Source organism: Rhodamnia argentea, chromosome 1 (assembly GCF_020921035.1).
Source record: "Rhodamnia argentea isolate NSW1041297 chromosome 1, ASM2092103v1, whole genome shotgun sequence".
In the NCBI taxonomy this organism is placed as follows: Eukaryota; Viridiplantae; Streptophyta; class Magnoliopsida; order Myrtales; family Myrtaceae; genus Rhodamnia; species Rhodamnia argentea.
Window position 1 is genome coordinate 34,155,625 of NC_063150.1, and position 13,437 is coordinate 34,169,061.

The window sequence follows — 13,437 nt, forward strand, 5'->3', positions numbered from 1 at the left end:
CCAACTGGCCAAATACAAAAAGTTTATGATTGAAATGGAAAAGAAAATGTTTAGGACTGAACAAGCACAATTATAATAGGTTTAGAATTTTTTTTGTAATTTTCTCGTTATTGGCAAATCTCCTTTCGAAGGGGTTTCAAGTACTCGTTTCCTTACTAGAGTTTGGGTTTGGGAGTCAAGACTATCAAGGCCATATAAGGAATATGATCGAGTTCGAATTGGATGATCTCTCTTACAATTCCTCAATATAAATGTACAAGGAAAAATTTAGCAGGTTGCGATAAACCTGTCAAAATGCATTACAGACCTATTTCTTAACCCATATATAATGGGTTGAGTTGTTATATGAGTTAATTATATTCAGTAAATGAGTTTAAACATGAGATGAGTTAGGCTTACAACTTACTTAAATCCAACGCACATTGGTAACTCTTTCTTCATTTTCTCTCATACTCACTCGATCTTGCGCTTGTTAATTTTCCACTTTAACCTCAGTTTGAATATGAGTATTCCTACATTTGGTTAAATATGAAAGTATTTTAGCAATATGAATTGGGTTGAGTATGATTTGGGTATGAGTAGAGAGGTATGAGTCAACAGATTTGCATTATATAGATTTACATTGCATGAAAATAGGTCAAAATGGATTTTAAATTGTACCATTTTTTACCGGAGCTACCTATTTCACAGGTCTAGATCGCGAAGACAGCAATCTCCTAAGCAATTTGCACTCATATCTGTGAATAATCTCAATCGGTCGCACATACATAATTGTTGTTTTCAAATCAGTATAGCGAACAGGCGAACATGCACAGCAAGCAATTGATGGATTGGCATGTTCAACCAACTCCATCAATACTTCAACTATTTTGACAAGAAATCTTTGGTCCACGCAGGGATTTGTCAAGCTGGTCTAGAATTTGCACATAGACTAGTCTTCTTTGGTTGAATGAAGATCGATCCAACTACTTAATTTAATAACCTCGCAAGAAATAGGGTCTTGTTAGCATGACAATATAACAATATGAGGGTGAACTACTAGTCATAAGATCAAAAGTGGATCCCACAATAATGGCTATATATTTTTTTACCATTCATAATACTTGTAGTTGATATTGCACCGTTATATTGTTACACTTCAGCTTCTCAAATCCCCAAGAAATAATCAGAAAATTCGACAAGAGATTGGTTCGCTCCATGAACACTTCAACAGCACTAATTTCTAGCTTAAAAAATGATGCGCGGTTGAATCGATGAGAGATTTGTTAACTGTTCTAAAAGTTTAAGCTATCGGATGAAGGTGTGATTTAATATCTTAGTTATTCTATCAATTGCAAAACAGTTGATGCAAAAACGTTATGTGATTTATATTACAAATGGAGACGGATCAACAACTCGACCCTCTATTCGAGTCGAATTTTGGGTAAAAAGATGATTTTGCGCATGTAATGACCCGATCCGAATTTGTCAAACTATGAGAAAAGAGGTACTCTTAATTATATCACTCTAAATTAATCTCATACTTATTCATCACTCGTTGAGGCTTGAGCTGTTACAGTAGACGCACTCGAAATGTATACAGCACAAAGGAACCAAACATAGGTAAACATAGCAATAATGACATAAACAGTTGCATGAGATGAACATCGTAAGCTACGCATATTTCACGTTCGGGGGTGCCGACGACGATGCCAGTGAAAGAAGCTCCTTGTCCTTCTCGAACAGGGCCATGTCCTCTGGCTTGAGATTAGCATATGCTTCTATGCCGCCTCCATCTCTGGTGTCGAGGAAGGAGACGAGGTTCCAGTAAGGAAGCGCGGAGGACCCGACCCACGCGGGCTTGCCCCATCCGAAGTCGGCCTCGTAGGTCGGGAACCGGCACAGACTCGTGAAGCTGAAGGGCACGATCTCGCCTTTTGAAATCCGGGCCGAGCGTTCCTTCATGAAGTTCAAGTGCCCTTCGCCTTCTCTTAGCTTCTTCACGTAGTCCGTGTTCACTTCCTTTATTGCTTCTCTCACCTTGTTATCGGGGGAAAAAAAAAAAAGGACAAGAAACAAACATGACTTCAGAAAGCATTCGATCACATACTGATTCTTTAAAAAAAAAAAAAATGGATTGACACTAATCTTAAGCTTATGTCCTCCACTTTGGCTATCTGTAGAATGATTTTCTCTAGCTATACCTGGTTCACGATCATATGTTCATCAGTATCAATGGTTGGCATCGCCAGGGCAATCCTACTTATGTTCCCGAAATGGCGGTCTGACAATGGCGGATCCATCCTCGGACGCAAGTTCACTGCATGTAGCACCGTGTATATCTTGTCATTCTCGCTGGTGCAGTCTGGTTTCTTTTGCGTGCTCTCCATGTACCGCCTCCACAAGAAGGCCGACAAGGCCTCGACTCTCGTCGGCCGCCTTATCTGGCCTTCTGCCTCGACCTTCTCATTGTTGCAATACTTATCTCGAAGGGCGGCTATCGACACGGCGTCGAAGACGAACCGCTTCGTAACGAGGCCTTCCTTCAAAATCCCCGTACTTGGTGCAAATCCCGCTAGATTCATTGGCGGGAAAAGAGAGGATGACTCGAAAACGGGAGATATTATCTGGCCGCCGTCGCCACGAGCGACCGTGGCCCAACTATTGAGGAAAGAGAAGAACGACAGCGCGTCAGCGAGCTTGTGGGAGACGCATAGTGCTAGGCACAACCCTCCGCACTCAAAGAAGCTAACTTGGACGGCCGTGGCGAGATCGCCCAAGTCGTAGAGCTTGAAGGGCAAGAGCCGGTCAAGCTTCTCGGGGTCAGGACTTTCGAGGACCTCCGAGAGCCGGCATGTGGCTTGAGCCACCACGAAGTGGACGCCATCGTCGTTGCATTCGACGTAGAGGTTGTCTCTTAAGCGCCCAGCGAGTGGGTAGAACCCGGTTAGGGTTTCAGAGAGAGATCGCTTGATCTTGGAGAGTTTTTCCTCGTTGGTGAGGGGATCGTCTTTGGAGAAAAAGAGGAGGAGGGGCATGAAAATTGGGGGCGCGATCTGGTCGAGGAAGGAGAGGCTGTGGCGGCGGAGATCGGGAGGTGTCGGAGAAGATGGCTTGATGGTCTCTGCGTGTTCTAGTATCACCTTCATTGTTCGATAGTGTTACGATGCAGATGGAGATGGTGATGATCGAGCATAATGGGATTTATATAGAGAGAAGAGAGACAAAGGTGAGGGTGAAAGCCATACGATGACCTCTGTACTTTTTCATCTTATATTGGCAAATAAGGATTTTAATGCCTAATACATATCCATACATCTTTTATAGTTACATCTTGCATATGAACTAATTATTGACCCCTGACATGATCAACTTTTTTTTATGCGTGTGCGGGATGGCGAATGAGTTTGGAGAGAGAAGGAAGTATGGATAAATCAGAATGCAGAATGCATGGGATGAACGTCGATAGGTAAATGTGAATACAAGTTAAAATACGATCACCACAGAGGCATACGGGTCCCAGGATGCATCCCCAGTCTAGGATAGGGATCGGGATTGATGGAGTTCACTACCAAGATTTATAGAACGAACCACTCGTCAAGGATATATGACTTCGGAATAGAAGAAGCTCACTACCAAAGCCTACAGAAAATCATCAGCTAAGAGTTAAAGATACAACACTTCTTGGCTCACCATCAAGGAAGAATTCACCTTACAAGGATACAAAAACTAGGCTAAATATTGGTTTACGTGGAGATAAATTTTGTATATTCTCAATATTCAAATCGATTATGTTTACAAATGAGAACTCGCCTCTATTTATAGAGAAACTAAGACATACAAAATAGACAAACATTAAAAACATATGAACTACCCAACCAAAGAAGACATAGGAACCGAAAAGCACAATCAAAATTTAGGAACTATAGAATGCCTTAAATCCCCTAGAGACTTAAATTTTGACTCATGAAGCCTGCAACACATTTAAGGCTCATATAATTAAGACTATAAACATTTGACCAAACGCAAGTGATTATACTTATACTCTAAATTCGTTCACCTGCCTATTCAACCTAATAGACATCTCGAAAGATCAACAAATATCATAGGAAAATCATTTGCAGTAGCCTTCGGCTCTTGGGTAGTCGATTATTATTCTCATAATCGACAATGAACTTGTAAGTCGACACTTAGATAGCCGATTGCCAACCATGAATCGACTGCTCTCTTGCACAATCGACGTCTTCAACTTGAACCCATCAACAAAGCCCGATGCTCCTGCATCAATTCTCCTGACCACAGTGAATTAAATATATTGCACTAGAGCTCACCTAAAAAACTTCTAGTGTGAAATTATTTTGCTTATACCCTAAACTCGATTAGTGTTTATAACTTCATGTGGGACATTCATGAGACATCAATTTGCTCGAACAGATTAATCCCACCAAATGAGAGAAATTGGAATGCGTGGCCACGTTCTAAATCATTGATTCTCCACGTCACTTGGAAACTCACCACAAAAACAATTGATAAAGATTGGAAAGCCTCTCGCAATTAATGGGAACCGCCCGGACAGGCGAAAGGAAACTGATCCGTTGACTTCTCTAAGCATGGTTTGAATGGAAAATGCCACTATGGACGAGTATTTGGGTCCAAAAGAGCAGAGCTACGTGTGGTATGTCCGCGTCATACAAGAGAAAAGAGGGTATGTTGCTCCTGTTTCAATCAATAAGTTTTTTTTTTTGGAGAAATTATAAAAAAAGTAATAAATTTATTATACATATGTCAATTTAGTGTAAATCTTTGAATTTCTTTAATCTAGTGGAGATTTATCAATGTAAAACGTTTGGCCAATTTTGGCCGGCAATCGCTGATATGGATGCCGGTTGTCCTACGTGACATGACCGGTGCTGACGTAGATAATTATATATTATATTTTTTATTTTTATTTCTTTTTTTCCTTCTTCCTTCCATTATCGTCATGGCTGCGGAGGAAGAAGAATGAAAAAGAATATAAAAAGAAAAGGAAAAAAAATACATAAAAACTTTCAAAAATGTTCAAAATTATCCATAACAGTGTTAGGCGTCCTTACGAGCACATCCGGTGTCCACATCAACAATTTATTTGCCAAATTTGGCTATAAAAAAGTTTGAAATTAAATTGGCTAAATTGAAAAATTTATAATTGAATTGACATCCGTACCGTACAATATATTTATGAATTTTTTGGTGATTATTCAGTAGTTTTATTAGGATGGCTGGCTTTAACACAGCACGACAGTTACGTTTGTGAAAAGAAGAGAGCAAATTTTATTGTTAAGTTTTTCGTCAATGCAAGCTATACAATAGCCTATAAGACACGTCAGCAAAGCGGAATGATGCCATTTCTCTAGAATCAAATTGGCTTCTTTTTGTAGTCTCCTTAATCAAGGACTCATTTGTTTTAGCCATAGAAAAGATGGTAAAAATTGAGCAGCCCCAGTTCTTTTTGCTCCAAATGCAAAATTGGTGTTCCAAAATGATGATTTCGAGCGAATTTATCGGCTTGCACATACGAAAGAATTTAAAGCTAGTTATTTATCATTCGAGTAAAGGGTTGAGCCTTTTTTTTAAAAAAAATTGTCTGAAATGACGTGATATTCATTAACCTTACCACTGTAAGCTTGTTAGAATATTTAAGTGTCAAATCACATTTTCATTTAAGAACTCAAGATTTTAGAATAGTTGATAGTAATCTCACAAAAACTCATATGTTGTTAGAGTAGGAGATGTGGAATTAAAATCTTTTAAGACCTTATTTGCCTCCCCAATTATATGTTTTTTTCGCTTTAGGCTTAAACCAAGTTCAGCCTACATGTGAGGGGAAGTGTTAAAATATCTAAATAATAATTCACGCATTCACCTTAGCTTAAACTTTCAGAACAGTAATCGTCTCACGAAGTCTTATAAAGTTCATGTACGCTTTTGGATTTGGCCAAGAAATTGTGATCCCTACTTATATAAATATCCAAATATCAAGGTTCTGTTTGTTTCGTGCAAAATAAATGAACTCAAAATGATCGCTTGTATCGACTGAAAAATGAATGGACGGAAATTATTTTCATCATCTACAAATATGTTTAGACATAAATTATTATCAATAATGAAAACATTTGTTATTAACTAATTATTCAAGCGATACAAGCGATCATCTTCAGGGAAATATTTTTCAGATTATATAGCTTTCGCGAAATAAAGGAAGCCCAAACCCCACCTTCATGTAAAAGCTTAAAGTTTTAGAACAATAGTTGTCTGACAAAATCTTAAAAAGCTCATGCTCGCTTTTGGATTTGGCCGCGAAATTGTGATCCCTACTTGTATAAAAACCCACACTAATGAATCTTAACCACGCTAATGTACACAAAAGCAAAATAATAAAAATTTCAATATTTTGATATGATGATCAAATGGCATCTTAGCTCAAATTTTTATGTGCTAAATTTTACTTTCATCCTCGGTTCAATAAAGACAAATAATTTGTCTTAATGTTAACAATTTGCAATTTTTTTTATTTGCTCGTAATTAGATCTGTCAAAATGGATCTTAAACCTATTCATTAACTCAAAATTGATATTTTTTTTTTGTTGAACAAATGGGTCATATATGAGTCACCTTAATTTTTAAAAGAAATGACATTTTCATAAATAGAAGCATAGGGATGATTGTTAGGGAAAATTACCAAAAAAGTCTTAAACCTATTGCAATTGTGCCAATTCAATCCTAATATTTTTTTGGCCAATTCGGACCTAAACCTTTTGCAATTGTGTCAATTCAGTTCATTTAGGCGGCCGGTCTTGACGCGGCAATTTTTAAAATAATTTTTAATATATTTTTTGAATTGTAATTATTTTTATTTTTTAATAATATTTTTTATTTTTTTAATCCTTTTTGGTTTGGGCTGGTGGTTGGCACGAGGCTGCCAGCCAAATCCAAAAAAAGGTAGAAAAATTTTTATTAAAAAATTAGAAAATATTAATATATTATTAAATATTTGCCATGTCGGCGCCGGCCGGCTAAATGGATTGAATTGGTATAATTAGAAAAGATTTAGAGCTGAATTGGTAAAAAAAAAATTACAAGTAAATTGACACAATTGCAATAGGTTTAGGACTAAACTAATGCAATTTACCAATTTCTGTAACCTTATTTTAATAACTAGTTTTGGGTTTGTCAACTCTCATTTGAGTTACCTTCTTATTCTTTTATTTATATTGCCGACTTTACTACTGAGTTACCGTCTTTTATTTGTCTTAGTTTAGATTACATTAATAACTCCTTAGAAAAAAAATAAAATTTAACAAAAACAAGTTTAGCATAAATTTACTCTTACAAGGCATAAGAGGTTGGGATGTCACTCATGAACATGGGCTCTGAAGTTACTGGGGAATATTGCAGCTGGTTTGGCTCTCTGTACTAGTTGTAAAAATGACCTTAAACCAGTCTTGAAATGGCAGCAAAATTTGAAAAGTTGGCACAGTATCTTTGCTGTAAAAAATGGAGATACGATACATGCCAAAGGCAATCACAATCTACTGCAACTAATGACAGATGAATTCCTCGGAACTTCTAATACGGCAGAAGGCAGACTAACAAAAGGTTCACGAGATCAATACAATCAAGATAGAGGCGCTTCCTAGTTGGATTGTCTTTGACCTGCTCTTGCGAAGAAGAAAGAACAATCCACGAAATTGCTGAAGTTCTGTTCCAGGGGCATTGCGGCACAAGGAAATATCATGTCAACCCGAACCCAATTTGCAACGACGGCTCGACAAGGAAGAGTACTAGAAGCGGTTAGGCGTAACATCATTAGCCATGCCAAGCACTGATAGATGAGATTACCCGTACCAGGACATAAGAATGAAAACTGTGGCTTCTTAAGAGCATTCATATATAGTTCCAGAGACCATCGTGGATAAAGCGAAAACTGAAAGACCAAAGAAGGAAAATGATACTAGATCAATGCAAGTCTTTCTGCGAAACGGAAAATTTGATGTAGATCTTTTCCTTTGTAGAGATTGTCATGTTTGCATTGCTAACTGGCCAAGGGATTCTAGAATTTAAGCAACTAACGTGCACAGATTAGCCATTCTCATGCCTAGAAATTTGCAGGTGTCGCATTGTGTGCCAACCGAAGATCCGTTTAGGATAATATGGCTGTCAGGGCATATTCCGTGCATTGTATGCCTTCATTTTCTGTATCTCAGCTATGAAGAGCCGGCCGGCCAAAGAGCATGAATCTCCTTGGATGTTTTGCACGATATCAACAGAAAAGTGCAGTAGAAAGGGTTGGTTTGTGCTTTTCTGCCTTTGTTCGTATTGATCATTGTTGATCTGCAAACAACATTGTATTTGTCTGTTTTTCCTAGCTCAAGCTAGGAATCGGAGATAGTCCAATGGGGTTTCGATTCCTTCTGTACGTCAGGAAGTCGGGGAAGTGCTCGAAACTCTCAACTCCAGCTAGTTAAACAAAAATGGGAGGACTAGCACTTGTCGACATATAAGACTAAGTAAAGAAATAAAACCACGCAGTCTGTGTACCTGAGATTAAAGAAAAAAGAACTGGAGACTCAGCGTAATCTGAGAATGGACCCTTGATTAATCGGGTGATCCAGTTCTTGACCGGTTCTCATGTTCAGATGAGTTACCACTTTGTTCAAACTAATAAGTTTTCATCTGATGAGTGCAGTGCAATTTAAGTTGGAAACTCTAATTTGGTTGAGATAGAAACAACTCGTAGCTCTAATCATTTGATTTCATGCAACTTCTTGGCTTAACCAGAAACCAGTACCGGAGATTGGGTAGCTCTGACTATGTTGATGCACCTACAGGGACATCGTTGATGCAACTTCCTCGAAATTAAGCAATAAGTAGGCACGTTAGCACCTGAAGAACTGGTCAAATCTATTCTCCAGTGGCAGGTATTCAAGGGAAGCACCTGGACAATAGTAACAATCCACAGAAAGTGCATCAAATGAATGGAATGGAGAAACATATTGCAGATCTTTTCACAAACTGGGGGAAAAAAATCGATGAAAGGAAGACAGCCAAAGAAATGCAGACATGATTGGCAAAACTTTATGGTTCATGAAAAAAAATTTACAGGAAAATTTCGTTCTTTTTGCGAAAAGAAAAACACAATAATATAACATAAGCCGCTGCAGAACATGAGGAAGTCATTGTCCACCGAAAAAGACAGCCGTGTTCCGACAACACGAGTAAGCCAGAGTAAGACAAAGCTTTGAGTTGAGGGAGATTAAATTAAACCCCAAAATGCTTGGGATTCCATGCGGGAAAACGTTCTCTCCTATTGATCAATGCTGCCTTGCTCTATGCCTCCATCTAGCAGGACATTCCATTGTTTTTTTCGTGCTTCTACCTAGCTAACATTAATTTTTAATTGTACGACAACGTTGGAAACACGTTCATTCCTATGTATCATAATTAACAAGGAAACTTTGGAAAAATAAGAATAATATATAACAAACCTGGACCACCATTGAATCTTTGTCTAGCTTCCTCACACACAGTTTGTGTAGAGTTTGGTGAAATTATGGGTCCAGGCTACTTGCAACCCGAACTCTATGGTGAAGATCATAATGATGAATCCCAGGTCCTCGACCTGAACCATTCGACGCTGGAGCGTTACTCAGATTCATCCACAGCCCACCTAGAGAGCATCCACGACTCTGCATTGCAGACCTTCTCGGATGAGACAAGAGATTGCAAGAGGTTGAAGGTAGAACCGTCCGTTGGAGAATCCATAGAGAGTCATGAAATTGGGTATCATGGTTGCGGAGGTATGAGGACTAATAGCTTTAACAGCTTGCCTAAGCTTCAGTTCAGGGATCATATATGGGCATACAGCCAGAGGTACTTGGCGGTTGAGGCCATGGCAGAAGCAGCAGCAGCCATCATGCGAGGTGACCAAAGTGAGACGGGGGAGGAGGTAAATGGAGACGCGATGAAACTGGTCCAGCAACTCATTGCTTGTGCGGAGGCTGTGGCTTGTCGCGACAAGCCACACGCCTCTGCATTGCTTTCGGAGCTCAGTTCTAAATCTCTGGTGTTCGGAACGTCATTTCAGCGAGTTGCATCTTGCTTTGTGCAAGGCCTTGCTGACCGCCTGGCATTGGTTCAACCACTAGGGGCCGTTGGAGTTGTTGGCCAAAGCGCAAGGGAGATGGTGATGACGAACGAGAGAGAAGAGGCTCTTTGCCTCGTCTATGAGATTTGCCCATATATCCAATTCAGTCACTTCATTGCGAATGAATCGATCTTGGAAGCCTTTGAGGGAGAGAGTTCAATACATGTGGTGGACCTAGGCATGACCCAAGGCCTGCCTCACGGCCACCAGTGGCGCAACCTAATAAGCAGCCTAGCGAAACGGCCAGGCTCATCATCTTGCCACCTCAAGATTACTGGTGTTGGGAATTGCAAAGAGGGCCTCCAAATGATTGGGGACGAGCTAAAACACTACGCAAAAGGCTTGGGAGTGAATTTCGAGTTTTTTATGGTCCAAAGCAACTTGGAAAACCTCCAAGCAGGGGACTTCAGTCTCCTAGAAGGCGAAGTCCTAGTAATAAACAGCATCCTCCAACTGCACTGTGTGGTGAAAGAAAGCCAAGGAGCGCTGAACTCTGTCCTGCAAATTCTGCACAAGCTTTCGCCGAAGCTCCTGGTCCTAGTTGAGCAAGACTCAAGCCACAACGGGCCATTCTTCCTAGGGAGGTTCATGGAGGCGCTGCATTATTACTCTGCCATCTTCGATGCCTTAGACGCCATGCTTCCCAAGTACGACACCAGGAGGGCCAAAATGGAGCAGTTCTTCTTCGCTGAAGAAATCAAGAACATCGTGAGCTGCGAGGGGCCCGCGAGGGTCGAGAGGCACGAGAGGATCGACCAATGGTGCAGGAGGATGAGCCGAGCCGGGTTCCAGTCTGTGCCCATCAAAATGCTAACGCAGGCCAAGCAATGGCTTGCAAAGTTCAAGGTCTGCGAAGGTTACACTATAGTGGAAGAGAAGGAGTGCTTGGTTCTTGGTTGGAACGCAAAGCCCATCATTGCAGCTTCCTGTTGGAAATGCTCCTAAAGCCTAAGTGTTGCTTTAACTGGTTGACTTCACAACTTATTAAGCAATATATTTGATTTGTACAACAAGTTCATGTACTATTCTTGATAGTATTTGTAGCAATATGGGAGCATAAGCAAAACCAAAAACATGGCCCTATCCAGAATAAGCTGATTACTCAATCAGTTTCTACACTGATGAGCAAATATTTGACTCTGTATTGAAATCTGCTCTTGCACATGAGATGATGAGTCTCCTGATGTAATGATTTTAATCCATTTCTTGTTGTGTTGCTTTTATCATAGATGAAAAAAATCAGAGGTGGAATTGAGCTAAGCTTCGGCAATTAAAAGACATTGAATTTCTTGTCATGAGTCAACAATTTAAAAAGGTTTTGTTTTTCCTCTGCTTGGTGTTGCGCGTTAAAATCCTTCGACAAAGTTTTGCTGGTTATGGGTTCTAGGCCCGGACCGACTATGGCCCAAAGAAGGTTGCTTGCGCGAGAATCTTTTATCGAACTTAATCCGTTCGTTTTCCAAAAAGGAGTTCTGGGTCGGTTTTGGACAGAGAGTGTCAAATGCAATAGATTTACACAGAAGGGCGCGTTACAAACGGGCTTTCGACAACTTCGACGGCCCAATGCGCAATAGTGACAGTATGTTGACAGACTTCGACGTGACCCTGGAATTGAATCGACAGGATCGTAGGACACAATGCTGGAATTCAATCGACAAGACTGGACAGGGAATTATAGGACACAATACTGGAATTGAATCGACGGTATTGGACGGGATGGGTGAAGGGTGCAACACCGGAATTTAATCGACGGTATTGAACCTAACGAGCAGACTCGGAATCTAATCGACGACACCTAACTCTGGATATGATACTCGCCGGAATTGAATCGACGACGGGAATCTCAAAGCTACAGCTAGGCTAGGCTAAAGGCTAAAGATTAAGAGCTAAGAGCTAGTTTGATAATGCAGGTGTTTTGGATTTGTTGTGTGTCCGTATCTTTGCTATTGCGATGTATTTATAGGCAAGCTCTTTAGTAACCGCCGAGCGGTTTCTTCCCTTTGGCCCCACGCTTTGCTTTTTTCCATAAGCCACGTGGAATGACGGTTTCCTAGTCTTCGCGCATTTTCTTTTACCTCGTGGGGATTACCGCCAACCGCTTTGATCGTGGCCTCCCTCCGCGCGCTTTTCTTGTTCTAGAAGGAAGTGGCGCCAGAATTTATCCCGACACGTGGCACCTTTCTGATTGAAACGTTCCTTGCTTCAGTGTTTCTTCCCGTAGCTGATTATCGCTTCCTCACGTGCTTGTCACGAGTCTCTCTTGGTTTATTTTGAGTGTCAACATATGCCCCCTTAAAAGATGTAAATCGAAGATTTACCTCTTTTAAAATATCTTCCTCCGGTTTGGTGATCTCCAGTTTGTACAAATGATGATTAAGCTCTCCTTTTGATCTCTTTTCCCGAAACGCAACCTTTTCGACTTCGTACCGTCCACTGGCCCTTTTTCACCTTGCCTTTTAAGGATCTTAAAAAAGCTCCCAATTGTCGTCTTTCTTCATCAGCAGTTTTCCCTTAAACCCTAAACCCTTTTCTCCGAGCATTCCAAGCTTTCATGGCGACCGAAACTCCCGAGTTCCTTCCTCACCAACTCATCGCCCGCTTCGATGGGATCATTAATAGTGATGACGCTGATCATTGTTTTCTCAAGTTGTTGAACTCTCGACGAGAGCACGCCGGTCTCATTCTCGGGCCTAGTCTCCATGATCACCACCATATTACACCATCTCTTCGGTCTTGCTTTCCAATGCGAGCTGATGAGCAGCTTCCCATTCAAGCTTCTTCGCTAAAGGACATTTGGTCCATGCCGGCTCAGCGATTTAGGAGTTTTCCGTCATTTGATGACATGGCTTATACTTGGTTCCAAAGGCTTCAAGAGGATACTCCAACAGTTGGCCTCTGGGAAACAGCGCAAATCGGGACAGCACTTGAGGTCGGCATGTTGTCTCATGATTTGAATAGAGGTCTGCTAGGGTCCGTTACAAGCTTTTGGTCCTACTCCACTAATTGCTTCTTCTTCCCTTGGGGTCCTATGTCCGTAACCCTTCTAGATACTTTCGCCATAGCTGGTCTCTCTCCTTATGGGGCCTCGGTCAAGAATCTAGGAAAAACTAAGGATTGCCCCATTTCTGACGATTCTCTTGCTTATGGGAAGTTCATCGATGCCCATAGTAAAACGTTTGGGGATGTTTCCCTCGAGGAACGAACAGCCTTCCTTCTTTTCTGGCTGTCGAAATATCTATTCTTTAGCCCAACACTCAAAGTGTCCAAGGACTATT

At 40.7% G+C, this 13,437-nt stretch overlaps 2 protein-coding genes across 2 annotated transcripts; one reads left to right on the forward strand and one right to left on the reverse strand.

Moving 5' to 3' along the window:
- Positions 1 to 1,503: 1,503 nt before the first annotated feature.
- Positions 1,504 to 3,167, reverse strand: LOC115739016 (stemmadenine O-acetyltransferase-like). The gene is made up of 2 exons (XM_030671867.2): positions 2,184 to 3,167; positions 1,504 to 2,019 (listed from the first exon to the last, which is right to left on the reverse strand). The coding sequence occupies exons 1-2, from the start codon at positions 3,126 to 3,128 to the stop codon at positions 1,654 to 1,656; spliced, it is 1,311 nt and encodes a 436-aa protein (XP_030527727.1). The 5' UTR covers positions 3,129 to 3,167; the 3' UTR covers positions 1,504 to 1,653.
- Positions 3,168 to 9,166: 5,999 nt separating this feature from the next.
- LOC115739015 (GRAS family protein RAD1-like) lies at positions 9,167 to 11,483 on the forward strand. Its single transcript, XM_030671866.2, has one exon. The coding sequence runs from the start codon at positions 9,569 to 9,571 to the stop codon at positions 11,105 to 11,107; it is 1,539 nt and encodes a 512-aa protein (XP_030527726.1). The 5' UTR covers positions 9,167 to 9,568; the 3' UTR covers positions 11,108 to 11,483.
- Positions 11,484 to 13,437: the final 1,954 nt, after the last annotated feature.